The sequence below is a fragment of the Exophiala spinifera genome (assembly GCF_000836115.1).
Source record: "Exophiala spinifera strain CBS 89968 unplaced genomic scaffold supercont1.2, whole genome shotgun sequence".
In the NCBI taxonomy this organism is placed as follows: domain Eukaryota; kingdom Fungi; phylum Ascomycota; class Eurotiomycetes; order Chaetothyriales; family Herpotrichiellaceae; genus Exophiala; species Exophiala spinifera.
In genome coordinates this window covers 144846-167687 of record NW_015622514.1, presented here as the reverse complement: position 1 = coordinate 167687, position 22842 = coordinate 144846, and the positions used below count along the sequence as shown (strand labels likewise).

Below are 22842 nucleotides of genomic sequence, written 5' to 3'. Positions count from 1 at the left end.
GAACGAGGATCGGTGTCGCCGACACATCTCTTGATCGTATCCTTTGTCTCATGTATTCGTGCGGTGGTGTTAAGGCCATTGTCAGTGTGTGCTTGTAGCGCTGCGAGTTGTACCAATCAACAACCTTCCCGCTAATCAACGATTGTTGTCGCTGTGATTTGACCTCATGATCCATTGCGGCCCAGCGTCGTTGGGAGTCTGGTGGAGACCGCCGACAGGCAGGCCCTGTGCAGAGAACGTTAATCGCAATCGGATCATGGGTCAACGTCCGGTAGTGCCAGGGATGTATAGTTTGTGCTCCTAGCTGCGCAAGTCTAGGGGTGTTCACACTAGATAGTTCTGTGTGGAACATTCTGCTCGTACTCAATCATATAGACCCTCTAGGCTTCTGGTGTCGAAAATAGTTCGTGATATCGAACCTCCGCTTATACCTTTATTAGCATTTACGCGAACCCAGCAAGGCGACACGGTGCACATATGACTGTATGGATGAACGGTGCAAGGGCAGCCATGTTCGCCGAGGGTTCAATCTGGATCATTGCTGGCATTGTAATACGCTTTGGATGGATCTTCGTAAATGAAGGTTGTTGCTGTAGTCGACAAGCTTGGGACCGACCCTGGTGTTCCTCCGGATTCGGTTGTCTCTGTGCTCGACTCTCTTTTGAGGTGAAAGTTAGGCTCCTCCTTCTCCCTCAGTCGGAAAAGGAGCTCATTGAACACATGTTCCGCATGAACACCCCTCTGTTTGACACGTTCAAAGGCATTTTCAAGCCATCTAGTTGCATCACTTCGCCGGATCCTTTGATAATAAAAATAGGCGAGATTTGCAGGAAAATTGATGATATTTGCCCCCCAGGCTCCCATGTCCGGCTGGAGACAATATGGGACAGTCCGACATATGTTAGAAGCATAGCGCTCTGCATTGAGGATATCCTTCAGCAACGTTGGGTTCATGGATTCGGGCAGTTTGTGTTCTCGTAGTTCGAGAGCCTGCATGATATCATCGCCGAGCTCAGCAAGCGTTAGTGAGCATGCATAGTAGACAACGCGAGCATGCACAAAAAGATGATTCTCGAACCAAAGGTCTGTCTCGAAAGGATAGCCGTCTGTGTCGTTCGGGTCATGCCTCTGAACACGCGGGGTCGCTCCTTTCTTTGTCCCATCTCTCCACTTATCCAGTGTCACCTGGACAGTTTTACAGTCATCCAGAAGCTGGATGAGATCCTGGCCTATATCCGAGTCGCTCTCTCGAAGAATGTCCAATTTTTCAAGAAACCCAGGAATCAAAGTGGTGGTATCTGTCAAGCGATCGAAATAAGTCCTATGTCCCATCTTTACCCACGGGATGGTAAGCCACTCTTCGGTCGCCAGGTAGGTTGACTTTCTCTGCAGGATCGATGCGTATACGGTGGGAATTCGAGAGGCCAGAAATGGGTGGTGGGCTTCCCAATGTTGATGCCTCTCGGGACCTCTGAGTTGCACCAAGCGTGCCGCTCCCGCAGCATGTGTCAACCAACTCCGGGATCGAAATGCCGGGCCTTCAAAGACCTCGTACAAGCCGAGCAACATGCAAGCCATGAGGGTATGATCAGAGTACATGCGCTTTGGGTCAAACAGAGCCTCCTGCAATTCTTTCAGCGCCCTGCCGTAGATTCTGCTGCTCTCGCGGACCAGGCGAACATCCTTGTTGGCTTGTCCAACTCTTGATATTGTCAAGGCGGAAAACGCCTCTTCCAGAGCATTGTCCTGCCGGGGAACGTCTTGTATAAGTTCTGCCCAGTTCATGGGATGGCCACAGCGTATCAGGAAGGCGTCGCGACAGGCACAGTCGCCTTGGGGCATGTATAGATCCCAGAACAGACTTCGACATTGCGCTTGTACGGCGGTCTGATTCAAAGACCCAGGAAGTGGAGCGACTATGGTTCTTGTGTAAGGGAGAAAGATTGCCTTTTCGACAGCTTTGCTGGCCGGGTGGAGGATGAAGGTCCTGTCGCGTTTGTAGCCACCGCAAACATTGCCGCTTGAGGCACATTGACCGCAGATGGGACGCTTTTGATCGCACTACGGAGGATATGATATGAGTGACGAGACGCGAGAGAACGGAGGAGGCTCACATACACCCTTCTTCCGGCGGCGACAAGTGCTACAGCCTTTGCTTTTTCCAGGAACGCCGACCATTTCTAGCAACCGGCATTTCCACTAGAAGGAGTCGCAGCGGGTCCCAAGAGGGATGTGAGGTATCGGTCAATGGCGTCGGCGCAGGGCGAGGCGGGATCAGCTGAGAAATCAGCGGCATGTCATCGCTGTCTGAGTATGAATATGACCAGCGTACCCATTACAGCGACGTTATGAGTAAAATATTTATTGATGCTCCGTGATGAAACGGTTGATGTGATAGTTGCGGGCCTGACAGGTAAATGAATTGGGACAAAGGCGCAGAAATGGTTAGTAAGGAGTAGATCATCTACCTAAGTATTGTTCCTAAGGGAGCCACTTGAGGTACGTAAGTACTGGAGATAGATCACAGACATTGACTTGTGGTCTTGGAGGACAGCTGAAGAGGCTCAATATTGAGTGGAATGCATCAGAGCCACAACTCGCGTGTAGGGTCGACCTGAATCTCAGAACTGCTTCCGGAGTGACTAAGGTACCATACCAGTCCCTGAGGTGCCTCATAGGCGTCTTAACCAGCACCAGCCACACTTGGGGGCTCTATGCCTAGTTAGAACCGCCCGAGCACCACCTAAAACCAACATATCCCTACCTAAAGCCTCACTAGCCCCAGGCTTACTTGGACTCACTAGCTGGGCCTTACGATGTCAATCGTCCCTCTACCTAAGTAGACTAGTGAGGCGCCTCCTCGCATAGGCTTGACTAGGGACCCCTGTAGTCAAGTGGACACCTATAAGCCGCCCAGCGAAAGTCCCTCTCCACCCCCAGGGCACCTTCGCCCTACCACTTTTTATCTACAGCAAGACATGCAGTAGTGACTAGTGAGCCATGCGTCTCCAATCCCGCTTAAGCATGTGGTCATCCTGCTAAGATTGTCAACACGAGTACAAGGTAACGGCTCTCGAGTTACGGGAGATATAAGGTGCCTGATAGGCAAATGTTATTAAGATTCAAGAGCCCTCTGGAGCGATCCCTGGGCCTCGTTCTCGTATCCGCCCCAAAGACTATCGTGTCCCTCCCAACGTCACTTGCCCCACGCTCGACTCTGTGCGCATGTGTTGTGTCCGAGCGCTCGAGAATTGTAAACAATCACTCTCAACTTCACCATCCAGCGCTTAAACCATTTCTTTTCTTTCTCCTTGCTTCCTGAGTATTTTTCCCTACGGCGAACCAGTCGCTATGTTAATGTTGTGGCAAGGGGTGTTTTGTTTACAGGATCCTCGTCTTAATGTTTAGTACGCGGAGGAGAGGGTCGACACCATCTAATCATCATGGATCATTCCCAGCTGGCCGATCTACTAGCCCAAACACTGCCTCAGAAGGCTTCTAATGCTTCTGTCAATCGAGTTCAATCTCTGTCACCGCGACAAGCGTTCCAGTCTCACGTTCGGACCGTGAATGGCAGGTCGTCCGCAACCACCAAGCCATCGCCGTCGGCGCTTCGCTCGCCCGAACTTCAACAGTTCTCGAACCTGCACGTCGAATCTACAGGGCCTCCCCCACGTAGCCCGGCACGTCAGACTCCGTTCTATGGTTACACCGACGCGGATCTGCATATTGCAAGAGACGGGCAGCCTGCATTCGTGGCAGAGGAACGAGAGGCATGGGCGAGACCTTCACCGCTGAGGATACGCAAGAAGCCATCCAACGATATTTACGTCCTCCAGCCGCCAGAACAAGAGACTCCTGTCAAGCAACCGAGCAAAGAGACTCGGGGACTTCAACAATTTGGTCCTATGATCGATACAGCAGACTTGAATGAGAGACCGAAGACCAGCCGGGGACCAGACGCAGAGCGGGCTAGTAGTGATACTCATAATGACGACGACAATCACTCACAGCAGTTGCGGAACTCCAAATTTGCTGAAGGGAGCATGAGCCATCGCTCTGCTGGCGTTTCGTCTACCTGGCACAAACACGGCTCCATCAGCAGCCTGTCTGATCTGTCTGATGATGAGGTCACGCCAAAAGCATCTCCACAGCGCTCTTCTATCGATGTTGACGAGTTCAAGCCGCCAGCCGTCACTCCTTCCACTCTGAAACAGCGCCTGTTCAAGATCGGTCCTACTTTCAAACACAACGAGAAAGGCGGGAAGACCGACGCGCCTTTGCCGGGTGAAAGGAAGAAAAAGGGCCTGCGCAAGAGCATATCAATGTGGAATCTCTCACATAACGGCGACAAGAAGAAAGGTCGAGGTGCCGATCCGGACCGTGATCTGGCGGCACAAGTAGCGACCTCGAGCACACCGGCCCTAGTTGACAAGGATACGCTCAACGAGCGCAAGAGAAGAGCTGAAGAAGCCTATGCCCAACAGTTTGGCACGAAGAGACGCAAGTCGACTGGTAACCAGGTTCCTCTACCAGAACTGTCTAGACCACCACGGCCACTTCCTGTGCCTGAACTACCTCCCAAAACACCCCGAGTCCACAGACCCAAGCCTAGCTTGTCGTCCTCAGCGATCGCCACGGACTCCGAATTATCCGATGGCCCGAGTGGCATCGACCACCATAAGCGACCCAGTCGCCGCGAACTGGAGAAGGAAAATCAACAACTGCGGGCGATGTTGAAACAGCAGCAAACGCGACTTAAACCCGACTCAGCTGGCGTCGTTCCCCCAGTTCCAGCCGCTAGGACTCTAGATGATTTGACCAATGACATTGACCCGTCAAAGACCCGGTCTGCCAGCACTTCTGTGCGCAAACAGAAACTCCCACCAGTCCCGCCAGTGCCAGATAGAGTCGCACTCCGGAACCTCAGTAACATAAGGAACCAGCCCAAGAACAAGACCAGCAATACTAATACGCCTTCTCCAAACACTAATCCGAGTGAGAAGAGTAATGAACAGGGGAATATGGAACGGCGACCTCTGACCAATATCAACATTGCAGGACTGTCTCGACCGGTCTCGGTTATTTTAGAGGAAGACGAGGAAGCCATTGAGAACAAGACGCCGACCCCGAGTCCAAAGAGGCGTGTGCTTGAACCTAGTTCGGTGGAAAAAAGAAAGATCCGAGACCAGATTGCGATACAACTCAGAGGGGTGAGGAGAGAGCAGTGGGAGTGGCCCGAGGATGTGTTTTGAACCTTCTAAGTGAACCACGTGCGGATTTTTACGATTAACGAGACACGACGAACCGAATTACGTGAAGATGGAGGAGGCTCCCTGTATCAATGCCGATGCTCGAAGCGATGCCTTGATCGATCTCACCTCAATCAAACTCAGGTAATCATCGATGACAAAGGTGGACGACAACGTGTCATAGAGGCCGGCAGACAAGCTGGAAGCAGGAATGGTGTGTGGGAGTGAATACTGACAAGGAACAAGGTGTCTCCGAATTCAATTTGGTCAAAAGTGAGCTAGCAGTTTTGCTTTGTTTCTTTCTGTCTCAGCGATGCATCATATCACACTTGTAGCCATGATTGCTTTGTGTCCAACCGATGATGCCTTTTCTCGGCTCGACACTCACTGTCTTTGGCGCTTCATCTGCTTCATTCGTGTACATACATACGTTCAATGCAATTCTCTTGATGATCAACATGACACGGGTCCATCTATGAATTTCCATCTATTTTCCGGGCCTTGTGTCGTAGCTGTGGCAATGGGATAGACCTCACAGGCGTGGACATGGATCTGTCTTCCGCTAGTCGAGAATGTTGACATAAGCCTCAAACAGACATCGGTCCCTGTGTTGTTCTATCACCCCAACGAATGACCAAACTCAATCGTCGCTGTACCTCTTCGTCTCTGCACGGGTTGATGGAGTGATTCGCCGCCAGAATGGATTTCAAGACTTGAACAATCAAGCCACCAAAGCTTGCGTTACCAGGGAGACTGTGGTTGCGCAGATGTGAGTGATATATGATCTGTGTCGTGCATCTCAAGGCCGTGCCATGAGAGCAGATGGACTGCTTGATTTCCTTGTGCTATGTGCTCCTCGCTCTTGTGAGAGTTCTGTGAGTCTGTTGAATTGCTACACTGTTGCTAAGCCTGCTGGATGTGAGTGAGGCTGCCGTCAGTGCCATCACCCACCGGCAGCGTTCGTATTGGAATCAGATTCAAGTGATAGCAGAGTCAACGGCATGCTCACTCAGAATGACATGAGGCACGAACAAACCGTGTTCTGTTTGATTCACTTGGTTGACGACCATAAATCCACGTCGCGCTGTGTTGCATGGATTCCAGGTTTTTCTCGCGACACTCAATCAACTCTGGACCAACATCACCCACCATCCTCTCAACATACGCTCTTTTGAATCATAGAATCATCTACAGCATTCAGCATTGTCGTATGAGATGGTAATGCGCCGCCGCCACCCCTCTTCCCACGGAGGACTGCAGACTGACAATCTCACAGGCGCGACCATCCTGTCTCGTTACCATCCTTGCTCTCGCACTGAACCTCATCATCTTTGGCGCATATGCGACTGCTAGCTATGACTCGGTCCCGACTACTTTCATTACCTCTACTCTTACTCTGGCTCGTCGATATGATACGGGCAACAGCAAGAATGCCAGTGGAGGCACTCCGTACACTGTCGTTGCTGGTGACACCGCCTACAGCATCTCTACTCGTTTTGGAATATCATTGTCATATCTGACAGCTACAAATGACGAAGCTCACATTGACAATTGGGATTTCCTTCAACCTGGTCTTGTCCTCTGGATTCCGTTGCCATCAACCCCGACTGTCGCGAGCAATATATCTACAGGCAGTCCGCCTGCGAATACGGGAACGATCTACCCAGATATCGCTAGCATAACATCTCCAGGAAGTCCACCTGCGACGACAGGCACGGTTTATACCGTCCAACAGGGTGACACTGGCGAAGTCATAGCGTCCAAAGTGAACAAGCCTTTCGCAGCAATATCCGTGGCCAATCCGACCGCTACCTGGACTCAGCTTTCTGTTGGTGAAACGCTGGAAATCCCTCAAATGACTACGGCTACGCTCAGTCTCACCTCGCTGGGAGGTATATTCTTGAACTGGACATCAGTAACCAATACAGCGGCACCTACCTCGACCGACCAGTTGCCTTCGCCCTCGACTTCAGGATCATACACTGTTTCTTCAGGGGATACCGGTAACATTATTGCTTTGAAGGCAGGTTTGAGTTTTGAGCAGCTCTCTGCGGCCAACCCCGGGTTAAATTGGTCTGCTCTCACGCCAGGTCAAGTTCTCACTCTACCTCCTCCACCAGGAATCCAGTCTCATTCTGCAACCACACCAACGACCACCAATTCCCCCTTGTCTCTCGCATCCGCCGTCGCAGATCCCGGTTCTGGCCTCCTCAAACTAGAGGGAGCGTTGGCCACTAAGCAGATCGACCTTGCAAACGGAAGGGTATCTGCTCCGGACGTATACACATTCTACTCTGGTGATGGTTCAGTCGAGGCCGGATGGCCACCAATGTCCCAATGGCTGTCGTATGACGCACTGTTGCATAATGTGAAGCCCTACATCGGGCAGAACTGCATCAACAACGTTCCAGGCAATACCCCTGATGAGACGACACAAGTCCTCGACTCGATCATCACCATCGCCAACGAGACGGACGTGGATCCTCGGTTCATCCTGGCCGTCGTTATGCAAGAGTCCAACGGATGCGTCAGGGTGGCGACGACGGCGGTCAGCAACGCGAACCCAGGTCTCATGCAGAGTTACGAAGGCAAAGCAAGCTGCGACATGAACGGAGTCCCCGTCTCCCCTTGCCCGCAGGCCAGTATTTATCAGATGATTGTCGACGGCACAGCCGCACAGGTGGACGGACCGACCTTGATCAACGCTCTGAACAAGGCTCAGCAGTTGGCCGACTGTGAACCCGCGCAGGCTTTTTACCGTGCTTCTCGTCTCTACAACTCGGGCTTGAACAGTCTACAGACGAGTCTGGATCTCGGCAGCGAAACCAGCGGCACTCGATGCTACGCTAGCGACATTGCTAACCGCTTGACGGGCTGGGTCAATGGTGCGACCGTTTGCTTTCTGAGGTAGGAACGACACCGCGGAATGTCTCTCGGGTTGCGTGGGGCCACATGGACTGTGTAAATACGTACGTACTTCGTACGGCGTACTTCAGATGGGATAGATGGATAGATGAACAGAGAATGTGTGGTCTTGTCTATCTAGGTCTGACCTTAGCCAAGGGTCTTGACAAATGAGTTTACCTAACCTATCCGCACCCATGTAAGGTGAGGGTAAGGCGAGGTCTTTTAACGGTCACTCTCAATCTCAAGTCATCAGAACGTCGAGTAGGAAAGAAAACGAACGTTGGCGTGTTTGCGTGCATGCTTGATTGCCTTTGTGCTGTGCTTGTCTGTTAACTTAGATTCCCTAGATCCCTGGATACTTGGATACCTAGAGACTCAGGTACATACGAACATACCCGCCTATCCACCTACCCATACACAGTGGTGGCGGGTCACATTGTATATAAATGCTCAACGGGACTAGTTAACTTAGTGGTGCTCTCGTCAAGGTTCCAAAGATGGCAGTCCTTTTGTCACAGAGGCAGTAAATAGTGAGTACCCAACCAAAGATGCATTGCCGTGCCATGCCATGCTATACTATATACGCTACTTCAACATGATACTTGAAGTCAAGAACCAACCTCAATCGTCAGGTCACGCCGTTTTTCGTGACTTGGACAGATAGATAGACTTTTATAGGTAGGTATCTATATCTCGTCACCGCCATCGTCATCATCGTCAGCTGCCCCGTCAGTCTTGGTTTTGTGAGATCTTTTAGACAGAGTCGTCATTTCGTATTCGTCGTTCCTGCCTGACATGGCCATGGCTTGTCGTGCCGTCGGATTCTCCTCTAGAAACTCTCGCAGTCTTCGCTTGCCTTCTTCGAGGGCTTGTTGTGATGCGGCATTGGCCATGTTGAACATCGGACCCCATAGGTTCAGAGTATACGTGACGTATGCACCAGCGGCAAGGACGATGAGGAACATGAAGTAGACCGGGTTCCTAAGCACTGTGCACAGACAGACACAACGAACAGATGTCAGCCCATACCACGATATCATGAAGTACAGGTTGGGGGAAAAGGGGGATAAGGGGGGTAGTGCAGGATCAGAACTCCTTACCGGCAACAATCTCGTTCCATCCGAGAGCGAGTAAGAGACCGTAAAAGTACAACGGAACCTGCGTCATGCCTCCAATCGCGCTACGCTTGGCCTCGACGTAGACTCCATCTGCAGCCTTCTTGAACCGAACCGTCAGGTCCTGCCTCTTGGCTTCGTTGAGAATGGTCGTCTCTTCCTCCAGGCTCTTGCCCTCGTCCTCGTCCACGCCTCCGATGGGTGAAAGGTCCTCCTCGTCCGCCGCGGTTGCAGCAGCGGGCGTTGGACCGATCCAGCGATCAAGAGGAGGCGGTACGCCAGACTCAGAATGTCGAAATCGTGACAGGAGCGGGATCAGCGTCAGCGTGCTCTCCCGGGCTCGTGTATACACGCCCTCGATGTCGTCTGTGGGCCGCCATATTCTGGGCACGCCAGCCTCGTCGTATCGGAATTTGTCCTCAAAGTTCTCGCGAAGCTTGAGCAAGAGATTACCTTCCATCATTTCCTCGTCAATCTTCGAGCGCAAAACAGCCCAAGACTTTCGTCTCAGGCGCCACCGGCCAACTTCGACTTCTTCTACACTAGCGTCAAAGGAAGCTGCCCGGTCGGCAAAGCGTTTCTCGGCTTCTTGAACTGTGGCGGTGAACAGAGTCCATATGCGGTCCCAGATACCCTTCTCCGTAGGCTTCTCACCATGCTCGGGGGCTCCGGAGCCACTACGGCCGGATCCCAAAGAGTTGAACTCCAGGCCAATGCTGTCATTTAATCTGCTTCGGACCCATCTCTCAACACGTGTGGCCAGTCGGCGCATCTCGTCCCGTCGCAGCTGTCCGGAAACCTTGTCCAGGTCCTTCTGATACAGCACCATTGCTTGCTTGTAGTCAGACCAAGAAGCACCTTCGATGACGGCTTCTTTAGCGATTGATTCGAATTTTTTCAGCGCAACCTGGGTCTCCTCCTTGACAATCTCGGCAAAGTCGTACGATGCGCCCTTCTTCTGCCCAGCTTTGACGGCACCACTAACAGCGTCACTGAACTCCTGCACTCCTTGTTTGTGCGCAGCACTGAGTTGACCGGACAAGAGCACCTTCAGTCTGGCATCCGTCTTGCTTTCTAACTCAGCCCGCTTGCGTTGATACACCCCCTTGTGATATCTACTTGCTTCGGTTTCGAAGTTTTTGATGGCTTCAGCTCGAGCTTGACGCATCGCAGCGCCCAGGCCGGGGATGACCTCTGCTGCGCCGATCTTGGCCGAATCCGCCTGCTGTATTTCGAGAGGAGTAATCGTTTCGTCGAACTGGACCATGACCTCGCGCATGATCTCATCACACCGAAACTGAGCCAACAGTTCCTGCTGTGTAGGTAGGTCTAAGTCCTTGTTGTTCACAATCTGATCCCAGATGCCCTCTGCGTAGTGCGCAAAGCCATCAGCCGGGATGCGGCGATGGTACTCTGGTAAGAAAACCCCACCCTCGAACTCTCCCAGCAGTGCGTCCCTTCGGGAGTCTCGGTGGCCGTCACGAAACCGGGTCGCCATTTTGGCCACCTCCGATTTGAATTGCTCCGGTTGATATAGTTTATGTGGAAGGGCGGTGAATGCGAAGTCAAAATAGTCATCAATGCTGCTCTTTTCCAGCCCTGGTGGTTTTGATAGACTCTGCCAGATCCTGGCCATGTCCTGCATCAGGGTGTTTCGGAGATTTTGGAGGGGTGTAGTGCCGAGGAAATCTCGAATCACAAAGTATAGGAGGCTGCGTGAGGTCGACTTCCTGTCCTTCAAGAATAACTGTAGGTTGACCTCGAAAACCGTCTTCAACAGGCCCATGTTCGCGCCTTGGTATAGACCGACTTGGTGTTCCCACACATTGACCATCAAGACCTCACTTGTTGCGAGCGCGAATAGGGAGCTCTTCCTCTCGAAATCTTGATCTTCACCCCGTTCTCGACCATCTGTACCTTCGACATCCATGACCAGGATATTCTCCGCCATGTTTGGTTGCGTGCTTTTATTCTTGGATAGCCAGATTCCTTTGGTCGTTTGCCTGCGCTCCGCCTCAGACATGACAGAGAAATCGGTGCCGAAGAGCGCATTTAGAAGGGTAGATTTTCCGGTCGACTGCGACCCGAACACGGAGATCAAGTGGTAATTGAACCCGGAGTGAGATACGTTGGTATAGTTCAAGTATTTGGATAGATCCGGACTGCGGTCGACCCGTCAGCATTCGCGCCCGCGAACAATACTTCGAAGGGACAAACCTACTTGAACTCTTTGTCCTCATCGATGACCTGCACGCCGTTCTCGAAGTTGGCCTCCCCATTCTGACCGGCGGACGCAAAGTGGCCATTAACCGTCATTTTGTCGGGTGCAGTATATGCGCGGCTTGCTGGGAGTGGCCTCGGAGTGCCTGTCGAAGACATGGTGGACTGGGAAGGAGAGAGACTCGAGTTCGCCATGATGGCAACGGGCAGGGGATGACGAGCGAGGCTAATCGGAATGCAGGCCTCTCAGTGTATCAGTATGATCAAAGACATCATGTGTGCGGTCATGAACAGGGGCGTGTGGTGAGTGGTGTGCGGTGTAGCCAGTGGGAACCGACCGTTGTCCAGTCGAGTGCATTAGTCCTCGTGTCGGCTTTGGATGCTTCGAGGCATCTGATCTGGCCTTTTTTGTATGGGGACGATGTACGAGCCCGGGCCGTGGTGTCACTGGCCGCCGCTTTAACACCGACACGACTTAACACGACTTTTAAGGCTCCCGGCCAACCTTCCCTTGTAGGACTCTCCTGGTTATTACGAAATGCTCGATAATGACTGGAGGTTCATTTTGGCCGGTGTTGAGCATCAGTGCAAGTCCTAGCACCAGCTACTCCGTATATTGTTCCTTGTTGAACAACACTTGCTTGCCCCTCTGCCACTCGCCAGTATTGGCGAATGCCGGGGACCAGCGTACTTGAAGTCAACTTTGCGCATTAGTACAACTTCCATTTAGTACTCGTAATACGTTCAACCACGCCGACAAAGGGTCGAAGTTCGCTACAGCAAGTCTGTAGCCCCTTTGGAGCCAAATTTAGTTCATGCCTTTCCTGGTTATGTATGTACAAGTTCTCATGTTATGCTCTTAGCATTACGTTGGACGCGCCGAAGCTCCGGGCAGTCCGTCTTCATGAGGGTTGGTTTGCCTGGTCTTTTCTGATGCCCACATCCTTCTCCCACGGGTATACTACCCTCGTGCTATCGGCGAACGTTTGTTTGTCCCTCAGGTGAATCGGTGTCTGGCCCTTGGGCGTGTCGGGAATTGTTTTCTCCAAACCCTACAACTCTGTTAGTCCGATGTTTTGTTGTTGGAGTGGGACCAACGCCTCGCGGTTAGCGGGATAGGCCATACAATCTTTTGAAAAACACATCTGTTCAGTACTCGCTCCGGTCTTCGACACTGGTATAATTGGTGATTGTAGTTCTCCAGGCAATTCCAGTGCGCTCGGAACTCTTCCAGGCAGTTCTTGTTGATATCATCAATCCTGTCAGTAGTCCCTTGTCAGTTTCCTGCCTATTGGCAGTCGTAATCCGATATGCCTGGGGCTTGATCGGGAACACTAACACGCTTGCTGCACATCTCGTCACTTTTCTGCCCTCTTTCATGCAGTCAAGCTCTCCTCTACCGTAGGACTCGGTCTTGCACTGCATGTAGTCGTCGTTGTATGGTCGACATCTCGCGCCGATAAAGTAGGCTGCGCTCAGTAAAGGCGCCGATGTAGCTCCAATCTCTTTGACCTTTGGAATATGGTCGGGCATAGGCGTCGTGTCGACGACGACATCGGTGTTGAACCTGGGAAAAGGTCAGCTCAGCTTTCCTCCAATCCTGGACGAGAAACCCTCGTACCTTGCCTCACGATCCGCCATGTTTGCAAGGCTCAATCTGCAGCGACTTGGTTATACGGAGAAGGACTGATGCACCTCAAAGCATCTGAGGAAGACAGACCAGCGCAGCCACTGGCGGAGCTCGATCATTCCGACGCCAAGAATCGACATGCCTTTGAGCTCGCCTTATTGGGACGCGAGCCGCCGCCGCTCTAAGTTACCCGCAACTACCTGTATACGAGGAGTCCATATACTCCGACTGCTAAATCATCAATGAGCAATTCAACCTCATTTCAGAACAAGTATCTACGGGCCGACATATGGAAAGTCCGTCGGATTCAGCCCTGGCGGTGGAAAGGTCGTCAAGTATACAGCAGGTTAAACAGTCCAGGAAAATGAATGCATTGCAAAACATCTGTTCTATCATTTATATTTCTCGTCACTCGCGCCTTTTCTCTTCTATAAGTAGTAAACAGCAACACCTTTTGAATGGCAAGCTGATCATCGAAATATAGATCCTCCCGCACTGTGACGTTGCGCTTCTTCCTCTCCAGCATAGATAAACTGCTGCGGCAAACCAGCGGATGTCAGAACCGCGCTGACTTTGAGGTATCTAGCGTTGGACGCTCCCGCAGCTTGGTGTCCTTGTCGTTTCTTGGTGATAGTCGTGAGGAGTAGGGAGCACTGAAGAAGAAGCCGTTACGCAACTGCAGAACGCCCTGCTCATTCATCTCAAACTTTTTGTACTGGTCAAAGTCCAAGATCCAAGCGTCAAGGGTTGGGATAATGACGTTTCGCCTTAACATGATCAAAGTCATCGCAAAGCATGCTTCAGCCCTCTCGTGCATCCGGCAATCCTTTCCAGGCTCTGACCTTCTATCGTCGGCCACCTCATATCTATGATGTCCCGGTTATCGCGCCTACTGCCCTGTTTGACCCTTAGCAATCTCCTTCGTAGTCCCTCAATGGTGTGGTGGTAGGTATGGGGATGTATGGTTGAGCAGACAACAATCTGAAGAATGTCTCCTCCAGTCCCAAACGTTTCGGCTCAGCATTGTCCAAGTCTATCACTCCAGTGCTATCGCCTGCGTCTCGTCGTTGCCCGATTGTCGCCATCGTGCCGTAAATTGGCTTGCGTATTGCATTGGTAGAGGTGTCCTAAAACATGATTTCTTTATCGGAGACGCATAACGATGATTGCCAAGGGTTGTACGCGAGAGAAGGTTGCTTGATGATGCTCCCGAGGCCTAGTCCGAATATTGATGTTGGTGAATCTAGAAGTTACAGCCGTTGCCTTCGAAGTTTAACCCTATCGACTGTCTATGCTCAGTTGTGATATATGGCGACACTAGGCGGCCGCTGTCCAGCAGTAGCAATCGATCAAGTTGTTCAACCATCTCAGCATTCAGGTCCGTAAAGGTCATTCTCCTCGTCCGATGCGCTCGGGATGGTATGCCGCGGTCCAGGCCATTTCGATATCTTCGTCCGTTTCGCACATTAATGTGTGGAAGCGGCCACCGCTACCAATGTCGACAATGTCGCCAATCTCTGCAGCCTTGTTGTTTTTCTCCGGGTCCAAGGTGAAGCCGAGACAGGAGACCTTCTTCGTCACCACTTCCCGTAGGTATGCGCTTTTCTCCCCGATACCGCCTGAGAACACCAGGGCGTCGACCTGGCCATCTAGCTTGACAAAATAGTTGCCGACATAGCCAACGACCCGGTCGACAAAGATGTTGAAGGCGAGCTTGTGAGTATCAGGAGCGTTAGGATCGGCGATCTTGGAGAAGTCGGTAGTCCCCGTCAACGCCTTCCAGCCGGACTGTTTGTTGAGGATTTCTTCTGCAGTAGAAATGTGCAGGTCTTTGGTGCTATTGGGGCTCAGCGCACTTGCGTCGGAGGTATAGTGGAAGACCAAACTGGGATCGATGTCTCCTGTGCGGGAACCACCGGGAAGTCCTGACACCGGAGTAAGACCCATGGTAGTGTCTATCGACTGGCCATTCTTGACGGCGCATGCAGAGGCTCCGCTGCCCAAGTGAAGAGCTATGATACTGGTCTCCGAGGTGGGCTTGTTTAGATGCTCGGCCACTCTGCGGGTGATGTATTTGTAACTAAGCCCGTGGAAGCCGTATTTACGGAGGCCCTTCTCTTGCGCAATCTTCTGATCTATCGCGTACGTCTTGACATAGTCGGGCATGGTATGATGGAACCCGGAGTCGAAGCAGGCCACATTGGTGACTTGGGGCAGCTGCTCCTGGCAGGCAATCATGAGGCTGACTGCAGAGGCATTGTGTCTGTTTGCACACATCGGTCAACATATGGTGCCATGACTATGCTTAAAAAGGGGAGAAGTAACGTACAGAGGGGCCAGATCCGACAGTTTCTCGATCTTGTCAAACGTCTCTTCGGTTATCAGCTGGTCCTCTTCGAACGAGCCGCCATGCACCACCCGGTGACAAGCATAATGAATGTCTTCTTTGTTCGAGGCCTGAGGGATTTCGGAGTCTGTTAGGAAGGCATTGAGGACGTGATTGAATGCGGACTTGTGGTCGGCGACCTGGCCGAGCTCGCTGGTCTCTTTGAAGGAGCCCCGGACATACTTGAGATGAGCCGGGGGGTTGTTGATGTCGGAGATCTGGGCACTCGCTAGTTTACTCAGCTTCTTGTCTCCATCCTCGCCTTCTTCGAGGTAGAGGGTTGTCTTGAGACTGGAGCTCCCTGCGTTGATGCTGAGGATGAGGAATGAAGACATGGCGGGGGAAGAGGGGGACACTGATATTTTGGGGGTCGCGGTAATGGCTGGGCTTTGTCTTTGCGGCGTTGATGGGATCGAGGGGCATCGGCAACTATTTTGTAGGCGTCGCGAGGGACGCAGATATATAAAGTTGGGGGTGGGAATCACCGCTGAAGTCACTTAAGATGTCACACCACAGGTGCATACACAGCGATGATACTGAGGGCTTTTGGGGGACCGTGGACACTATATTATGCCTCACCTTATGTTACCATCAAACCTAGCAATGCATCTTTTCAGGCTCTTATGCTGAGGACAACGGCTCATGCATGTGGAAGATACAGCATGAGCCCGAACACTAGTTAACTACAGGGCTTGTCATCAATGTACTTCCGACAACCATCAACCGCAGCCTTATTAATGCGCTGAGCTGATGATGATGAGATAGCCATCCCTGCTTATCTCTTGCGAGAACTACATCCCATCTCAGATCTTAATCAGTCATTGCCGAATGGATCCATATAGTAGCTGTCATCGTGCACACCATCCCATCTCCTCAGCAGATGCTTTTCGCTCGTCTGTCGGATTGCGACATTGCAAGTCATGATACGGCTGAGATAGCTGCCCAGTTCTTCATGCTGCTCCTGTTGCTGCATCGCCGGACTCTCAGCATTCCTTGCCAGGTCGAACTGGTCTTCCTTCTCACCATGCAGTGACCACCACCACTGGCTGCCGCTGATCATGCCATCTTCGTCGTCGCCATTGTAATCGAACTCGTCGCCCGGCAATGCAGCACCGCTGTCGATGGCAGGTACATCTGCTTTGGCGATCCAAGCCCATTTCCGGAGAAACCATGGCTTGACTTCCCAACTTCGCTTGCTCCAAGGAACACTGTCACGCATGCTCCTCCCGTACCGGGCATTGGCTCCGTGTCGGCCCCAGCAGACCATCCCGTCGTGCATGATGTCCAAAAACAAGCTGCAATGGTCCAGGCGGTTGAGACTAGAGAGATATACTGCCATACTGCGGAAGTGTGGGAACGGGATACAATCCAAGTAGCAGGGATGCGGGAGCATGATCTGGATCGCCGTGGGACGGAGGTCGGCTGGGATCGTGTGGATGTTTGCAGTGGATGAGCTTGAGAATGGGGACGGATGGTCATTGACGTACGAGGCCCTGCTGATACCGAGCCCTGTGGCGATGGACAGGGTGGCAGCGAAGCAGGACTCCCCAACCAGCTGCAGGTGATTGAGATAGGGCGACGGCAAATGTGAGCCAGGTGGGAAGAAGGATGACCGTGCAGTTGTGCGTGACACCTGTGCGGGCGGAGAAGCGCTCCATGAAGACAGCAGTGTCGGAATGGAATAAGGAGAGATTGTCGGAGGAGGTTCTCCTGCTGAGACTCCAGAGCGACGAGACGGCGGCTGTGGAGGCTGATATAGGTTGTGCTCGGTGCCTTCAGGACAGCCCCAGAAACATCGCATGTCTACTGCCTCGGGGTCAGGCGGTAGGAAGTAGTATAAAGCGGTGGGTAGCGGTAATACTGGATCTGGCAGACGTATCTCTTCGTCCGACAAAGGACTGTGAGTATTCCATGATGGTTGTGTATGGTCGAGTACCTCGCAAGGCTGCGATACTCCTGAGCAAAGTATCGAATTATGGCCGGCTGCTGACGATGAAGGTCGTCCTTCCGCTTGGGCAGAGGGTGCCTTGAGTCGTGGTTTAAGCCTCTCTAGCTCTTCTTGAACTTTGGTCGTGATCTCTTCTTCACGTCGTTGTTTCTGCTTGTCGCGCCAGAGCCGTTGAGATCTACGATTCTGTTCGCGACGGGCCTCTGTCAGTTTCCGCTTGTACTTGGCTGGTGACCCCGCCGAGTCTTTCGTCGCAATTGCTGCGCTTGATGCGACCATTCTGTCGTCTCTGAAGAAGTATCGGCTGTCCTGGCGCCGAGGTTGGGGATGCTAAGTAATGCTCCTAGACGCTGCTTCTGCCTCCGCTTGGTAAGTGCTCAAGGATTGGCCGGGAATACCTGAAGTTGGCTCAGCTGCCGAAACGGCCGTAAGGACATTCAGGCCGCCCACGAACCATCTCATCGACCTCCCTTGCTTCGGGATTCCCTGCCTGAACTACTGTGCGCCCCAAGCATGCACTGACCACACGATGCTGCTCCGGCCAACCGCCTGGTGATTCCATTTGGCGTCGGTGACTCATGGCTTTTGCTTCGACTTCCGGAAGAATTGGTGAAGATTCGTCCCCTATGGACTCACAGCCATATGCAGATGACAGAAGTCCCTATCCACCCAGCACAACATACAAACAGCCCATGCGTGACTTGGAGCCTTTGTCGAGCGGACCTGGGCCTCATCTGAAATAAAACGACGCATATACCTGCATAATCCCTGTGACTGATGAGATGACACCAAACACCACAGCAAGAATGAAGGCGCCGACGGCAATCCATAACGCGGCCCATTCCCTACGATTGCGGCGATCAAACCACCATTGCTTAAGATGGCGAGGTCTTGCTCCGTCATACTTGGCCTGGATTGCAGCCAAACGCTCTCCAAAATACAGATAGCTGCTGCACTGATATCTTGAGATACCGGCCATCTGTTTATCGATGCGAATTGCCTCGATGTCTACCTTGTGTTTCTTGCCGATTTTGCGGACCCTCCTGGCATGCTTGACCTTGCCAGTAGGGAAAAGGAGATACAGTGTATTGAGGACTTCTTCGAGGAAGCCATCGGGGTACATTCTTCTAGAGAAACTGTCAACTCGGCCAACGAGTCTCCTTCACTACATACCTCTCATCGGTTCGCTGATATTGCGCGAGCACTCGTGCGTGGCAAAAGATGTAGAGATACTCATCACCCTTCAGCATCAGGTGTTCGGATAGATTGCTCGTCCACATCAGGCGAATCCCTCCCGCTCTGGTCAAGGAGTCCGCAGAGAAGTCGGGAGTAAGCAACGTTGAAGCCGGCGAGAAGGCTGAAGGAGAACACGGTAGCAGTTCCTGGCGAAGGCGTTCTTTGATGGCCTGGTTCAGCGGTACATCCAAACTCGTCATGCACGGCGTAACGAAAAGCCACAATCCCACGGCCAAACACAGTGCGGCCTCAATTGCCTCCTCATCCCGACTGTCGCTCACCCACGCTGGTTTCGATGCCGCAATCTGTTCAGTGATATACCGGAGTGAAGATGTCTGATCGGCTGCTTGTCTGATCAAGTCAACCAAGCGAATGACTTCGGTGAGCGCCCTGGATTCTTCAAGAGCTGAAACTGTCCGGCTGTGGAGGAGCAGGTTGTTGAAGTGTTGGACATAGGGATCTGACCGTCGGATCCAATGAGTTGCATCCGCATTGTCGGCTCGCCATACTTTTTCGAGCAATTCTTTGCGATTTTTCTCGATGCTCTTGGCTTTCCACATCTTGGCTCTTCTGAACGATGTCTCCAAGCATCGCGATTCCTCTTCTTCCGCTGTAGAGAACAAGGCACGATGGGGCACTTATAGCAAGTGTTTCGAGGTCCTCTAATGCGAGAGACCATGACGTCTGCTGGCCATGCACAGCCATCACGATATGGGCGTGCATTAGTGCAAGGCACTTTTGTTCTGATTTGGTCGATTATTTGTTCAAGCGCTGAGGTTGCCTTGCGAAGCGCCTTGATTGCGCCACAGATTTTCCTGGCCTGGCAAGTTGGACATATCCCCTCCTTCCTTGTTATGTCTGCTCTTGATGCACTCTCCATGATGCGAGACCGCATCCGGAGACTCGACTGAGGGGCCATTAGTATATCAGGTCGGCAAATATAGGTATGTACCAATACCTATCACCATAGTTGCGCACACGGTTAGATCGCTTGGGCGACGAGGACTCGTCAGGCCGAGTCGATGACCCAGCCTGAATATACTGACTTCTGTCCTACATACACCAGAGTTTCGCTCATACATGCGATACAATTGGTGACTTTGAATTCAACGATGTCGTTGACTCGCGTGCAACCCACAGCGACTCAGGATCACATCTTATTAGCCCCTACCGGACGGTATGCTCCTAGGACGACCCCCATCGCCACAGAGTCGAGTCCTCCCCGGCAGGCAACGCATATGACTAGTGAGCTTCAGAGACCGGCGAAGGCTATAACTCTTTGGGGGCAATCCACCGATCAAGAGAGGGCTGATTGCGTTGGTACACAATGGGGGCAGAAATTCAATTCACAATGGTGTTGGAACGTCAAGGGTCCCCTCAATGATGACATTTGGCGGGAAAGAACTCTTCCTGTGCTGAATAGGCTCGAAAACGATAATTGTTCCCACCTATATGGTACAGGCGGGAAACACGAGATGCGAAGTTTTCATTTTTCTCTCCTTAGCCGCACCGACGACCCAGGAACCGCTTCGCCAACGGTGCTGATTATGATCGGTGACAGAAAGATCGGATTAAAGATGAAAAAACTCTTTGAGAACCATCCCCATTTTCAAGATCTGAATACTGGCTTCGGGATCGAAGTACTGGGCAAAAGTCGATTATTCAGGTTCCCGGCAACTGACGAACCACCTCCGGGAAGCAGTCAGCAAAGGCTGCATAGCCATTCCGCTTCATCCCTATGTGGTAGAGGTGTACTTGTGCCTATGCACCCGGGAACTATGTGCAAACGGGCAACTATAGGAGGCGTGATATGCAACCCCGGGACGTGCGAATTCTTTGCTGTCACCGTCGCACATTGTTTTTCTTTGGATAGTTCCCTTGCCCGCCCGGAAGACAGCGTTTCCAGCGAAGGTAGTTCTCTGGGCGAGGACTCCGAAGACGACGACATCACGGTGCCGGCGAAAAGTGATGGTAGTGAGGTATCGCAAGCCGCCACTGACGGCGACTGGCTCCTGGACGCGATCTGTGGAGCTTACACCGACACTTCGCTCCCCCGGACAGCAGCAGCGCTTCCTCTTAGCCCCAAACATTCAGAATATATTGGATGTATCAATTTGCAGAGGCGAAACTTTGAAGATGCTGCAGCATCGGAAGAATCCGCGCAATATTCGAAGGAGCTTGATTGGGCTTTGATACGCATCACAGTCCCGAAATTCCTGCAGATAAATCAGGTTGAAACGCCGTGGAATACCTGCTTATACCCCTCATCGGTTGTGCGTAATAGTGATGCGTTAGATTGCTACGCAATTCTAGCAGCTGGTCGTTCAGGGATTAGGGAAGTCAGCTTTTCTGGAACTGTCACTAGTGTGAAGTTTCCATGGAGCACAACTGCCCAAATGCTATGGACCGTGGAGGCAGACCTAGGTATGTGATTCTCAGAGTACTACCAACTCAAATGCATGATTCCGTCTCTCATCAATTCATGGGAACTTGACTGACGTTCTCTCTTTCAGCCGAAGGGGATTCTGGCTCTTGGATTCTCAGCACGAATGGCAACAGCGTGTATGGTATGGTGGTTGCTAGTATTCCAACATTACGGATCGCATATGTTGCCCGTGCGCAAGACATTTTTGAGAGCATTCGATCAGCCTGGCATATCAATTGTGATATTGATGATATGCTTCCCAAGGAGATAGACGGGGTTATACAGATGGGCCACAACCCACTGAACACATTCGGGAGCGCAGCAAAAGCGTCAAGTTCGACGAAGCCCGCTACTGGCAGCAAACCACACGGAAGCGAAGAGCCATCTCCATCCCGCAAGATCTCGTTGAGTGGTGCGTTCAAACTGATCTCACAGTATACGAGAAAGGCATTGCAGGCTCCACAGACCCTGGGAATGGGAATCCTTCCTTACACGATCCTTCCCCCCGTACAAATCCCGATCACTCCATTATCCTTCCTGGCATCAATATTAGCCACTAACACCCCTAAGACCTCTTTCATACCTCAGGAGCCGGAAATCCCTGTCCGTGTGGACATCGCTGTGACATCTGATATCATAGCTGCTGCCGGTGCAGGACACAAGTTGTCACTAATGCTCAATGCCATTAGGTACAACAAACCCAGTAACGGTCTCGAAGTCCATAGCATCTCTAGTGAGGTCACATTCCTCGCGTTCATGCTCAAACAGATCGGTGTGGTGCTGCAAGGGAACGATCATGTCTACATGCCTGAACCTTTTTCCATCGCCCAGCGGATAGCCCATACAAGCAGCTCAGTCTTAGACGAGCTGGAAAGAACGCTGAATTATGTACAGAAATCGAGCACCGATCCTACCACAACCCAACCTACTTCCCAGCAGGGGTTCGAATTGTCGTTCAAAAAGCATAGAGTTGCATACCTTCTTGCAACTATCGAGCACTTGAGACTGAGCCTCACTGCGATGCTAGGGATATTACAACTTGCAAAGTTAATGGCTTCTACAATCCCATGGTTTGAAACCCCCACCAGGGCTTATATGTACAGCTAACGTAATATTGTAGTTACCCTGCTGAAGAAGCTTCTACGAAAGACGAAGCAATTAGACACCAGCGGCTTGAGGCTCAAAACAGTCTCGTTGTCCGCCAATGGCAGATGACGAAGATTGACAAACTATTCCAAGATTCGCAAAAGGAAGAGGAAGAAGATGGGCTAGAGCATATTCCTACGGGTTTTGTAGGAGAATTTCGTCCAGTATCTTTGGGCAAAATAGATGATACCCTGGCTCGGATCATCAGATCGTCCGCAGAAATGATTGATGCCTCTAATCAGGCTATCGATGAATTTCTCAAACGGTGGACCAATTGGCGAGAAGTGGACGAACGAAGAAACAACTGCCTTTTCCGTTGCCTACCTGATAGTTCAGACTATGATCTCGCTCGAGGCAAGGGAATGCCATTCACTGAACAACGGGCGCAACAAGAAGACAGTCTTTTAGGTGTTGGAAGCTGTTATGTCGGAGGTCCTCGTGTGAACTGGAGTATTCTGCATTCGGCCGCGGCATCCGGCGAAGTTTTGTGGAGGCAGGAACGAGATCTGGAAGATAGGCTGCTTTTTATCGATGGGATCGATGAGGGAGAGATGAGGACAAGCCACCGCTAAGCCGG

At 51.9% G+C, this 22842-nt stretch overlaps 9 protein-coding genes across 9 annotated transcripts; 3 read left to right on the top strand and 6 right to left on the bottom strand.

The window, feature by feature from the left end:
* Nucleotides 1-525: 525 nt before the first annotated feature.
* On the bottom strand, nt 526-2178 carry PV08_02326 (uncharacterized protein; the record flags this gene model as incomplete). Its single annotated transcript, XM_016376685.1, has 2 exons — nt 526-2061; nt 2119-2178. The coding sequence occupies 2 exons, from the start codon at nt 2176-2178 to the stop codon at nt 526-528; spliced, it is 1596 nt and encodes a 531-aa protein (XP_016238255.1).
* Nucleotides 2179-3443: 1265 nt separating this feature from the next.
* Nucleotides 3444-5255, top strand: PV08_02325 (uncharacterized protein; the record flags this gene model as incomplete). The annotated part of the gene is made up of 1 exon (XM_016376684.1): nt 3444-5255. The coding sequence occupies one exon, from the start codon at nt 3444-3446 to the stop codon at nt 5253-5255; it is 1812 nt and encodes a 603-aa protein (XP_016238254.1).
* A 998-nt stretch (nt 5256-6253) lies between these two features.
* Nucleotides 6254-8163, top strand: PV08_02324 (uncharacterized protein; the record flags this gene model as incomplete). Its single annotated transcript, XM_016376683.1, has 2 exons — nt 6254-6289; nt 6529-8163. 2 exons carry the CDS (start codon nt 6254-6256, stop codon nt 8161-8163), a joined length of 1671 nt encoding a protein of 556 aa, XP_016238253.1.
* Nucleotides 8164-8845: 682 nt separating this feature from the next.
* Nucleotides 8846-11689, bottom strand: PV08_02323 (protein sey1; the record flags this gene model as incomplete). Its single annotated transcript, XM_016376682.1, has 3 exons — nt 8846-9147; nt 9260-11436; nt 11496-11689. The coding sequence occupies 3 exons, from the start codon at nt 11687-11689 to the stop codon at nt 8846-8848; spliced, it is 2673 nt and encodes an 890-aa protein (XP_016238252.1).
* Nucleotides 11690-12396: 707 nt separating this feature from the next.
* On the bottom strand, nt 12397-13135 carry PV08_02322 (uncharacterized protein; the record flags this gene model as incomplete). Its single annotated transcript, XM_016376681.1, has 4 exons — nt 12397-12546; nt 12621-12753; nt 12834-13061; nt 13116-13135. The coding sequence occupies 4 exons, from the start codon at nt 13133-13135 to the stop codon at nt 12397-12399; spliced, it is 531 nt and encodes a 176-aa protein (XP_016238251.1).
* A 1378-nt stretch (nt 13136-14513) lies between these two features.
* Nucleotides 14514-15845, bottom strand: PV08_02321 (acetate kinase; the record flags this gene model as incomplete). Its single annotated transcript, XM_016376680.1, has 2 exons — nt 14514-15387; nt 15454-15845. 2 exons carry the CDS (start codon nt 15843-15845, stop codon nt 14514-14516), a joined length of 1266 nt encoding a protein of 421 aa, XP_016238250.1.
* Nucleotides 15846-16324: 479 nt separating this feature from the next.
* PV08_02320 (uncharacterized protein) lies at nt 16325-17737 on the bottom strand (the record flags this gene model as incomplete). The annotated part of the gene is made up of 1 exon (XM_016376679.1): nt 16325-17737. The coding sequence occupies one exon, from the start codon at nt 17735-17737 to the stop codon at nt 16325-16327; it is 1413 nt and encodes a 470-aa protein (XP_016238249.1).
* A 451-nt stretch (nt 17738-18188) lies between these two features.
* PV08_02319 (uncharacterized protein) lies at nt 18189-19254 on the bottom strand (the record flags this gene model as incomplete). Its single annotated transcript, XM_016376678.1, has 2 exons — nt 18189-18585; nt 18632-19254. The coding sequence occupies 2 exons, from the start codon at nt 19252-19254 to the stop codon at nt 18189-18191; spliced, it is 1020 nt and encodes a 339-aa protein (XP_016238248.1).
* A 552-nt stretch (nt 19255-19806) lies between these two features.
* On the top strand, nt 19807-22837 carry PV08_02318 (uncharacterized protein; the record flags this gene model as incomplete). The annotated part of the gene is made up of 3 exons (XM_016376677.1): nt 19807-21118; nt 21208-22189; nt 22240-22837. The coding sequence occupies 3 exons, from the start codon at nt 19807-19809 to the stop codon at nt 22835-22837; spliced, it is 2892 nt and encodes a 963-aa protein (XP_016238247.1).
* Between the last annotated feature and the right edge of the window lie 5 nt (nt 22838-22842).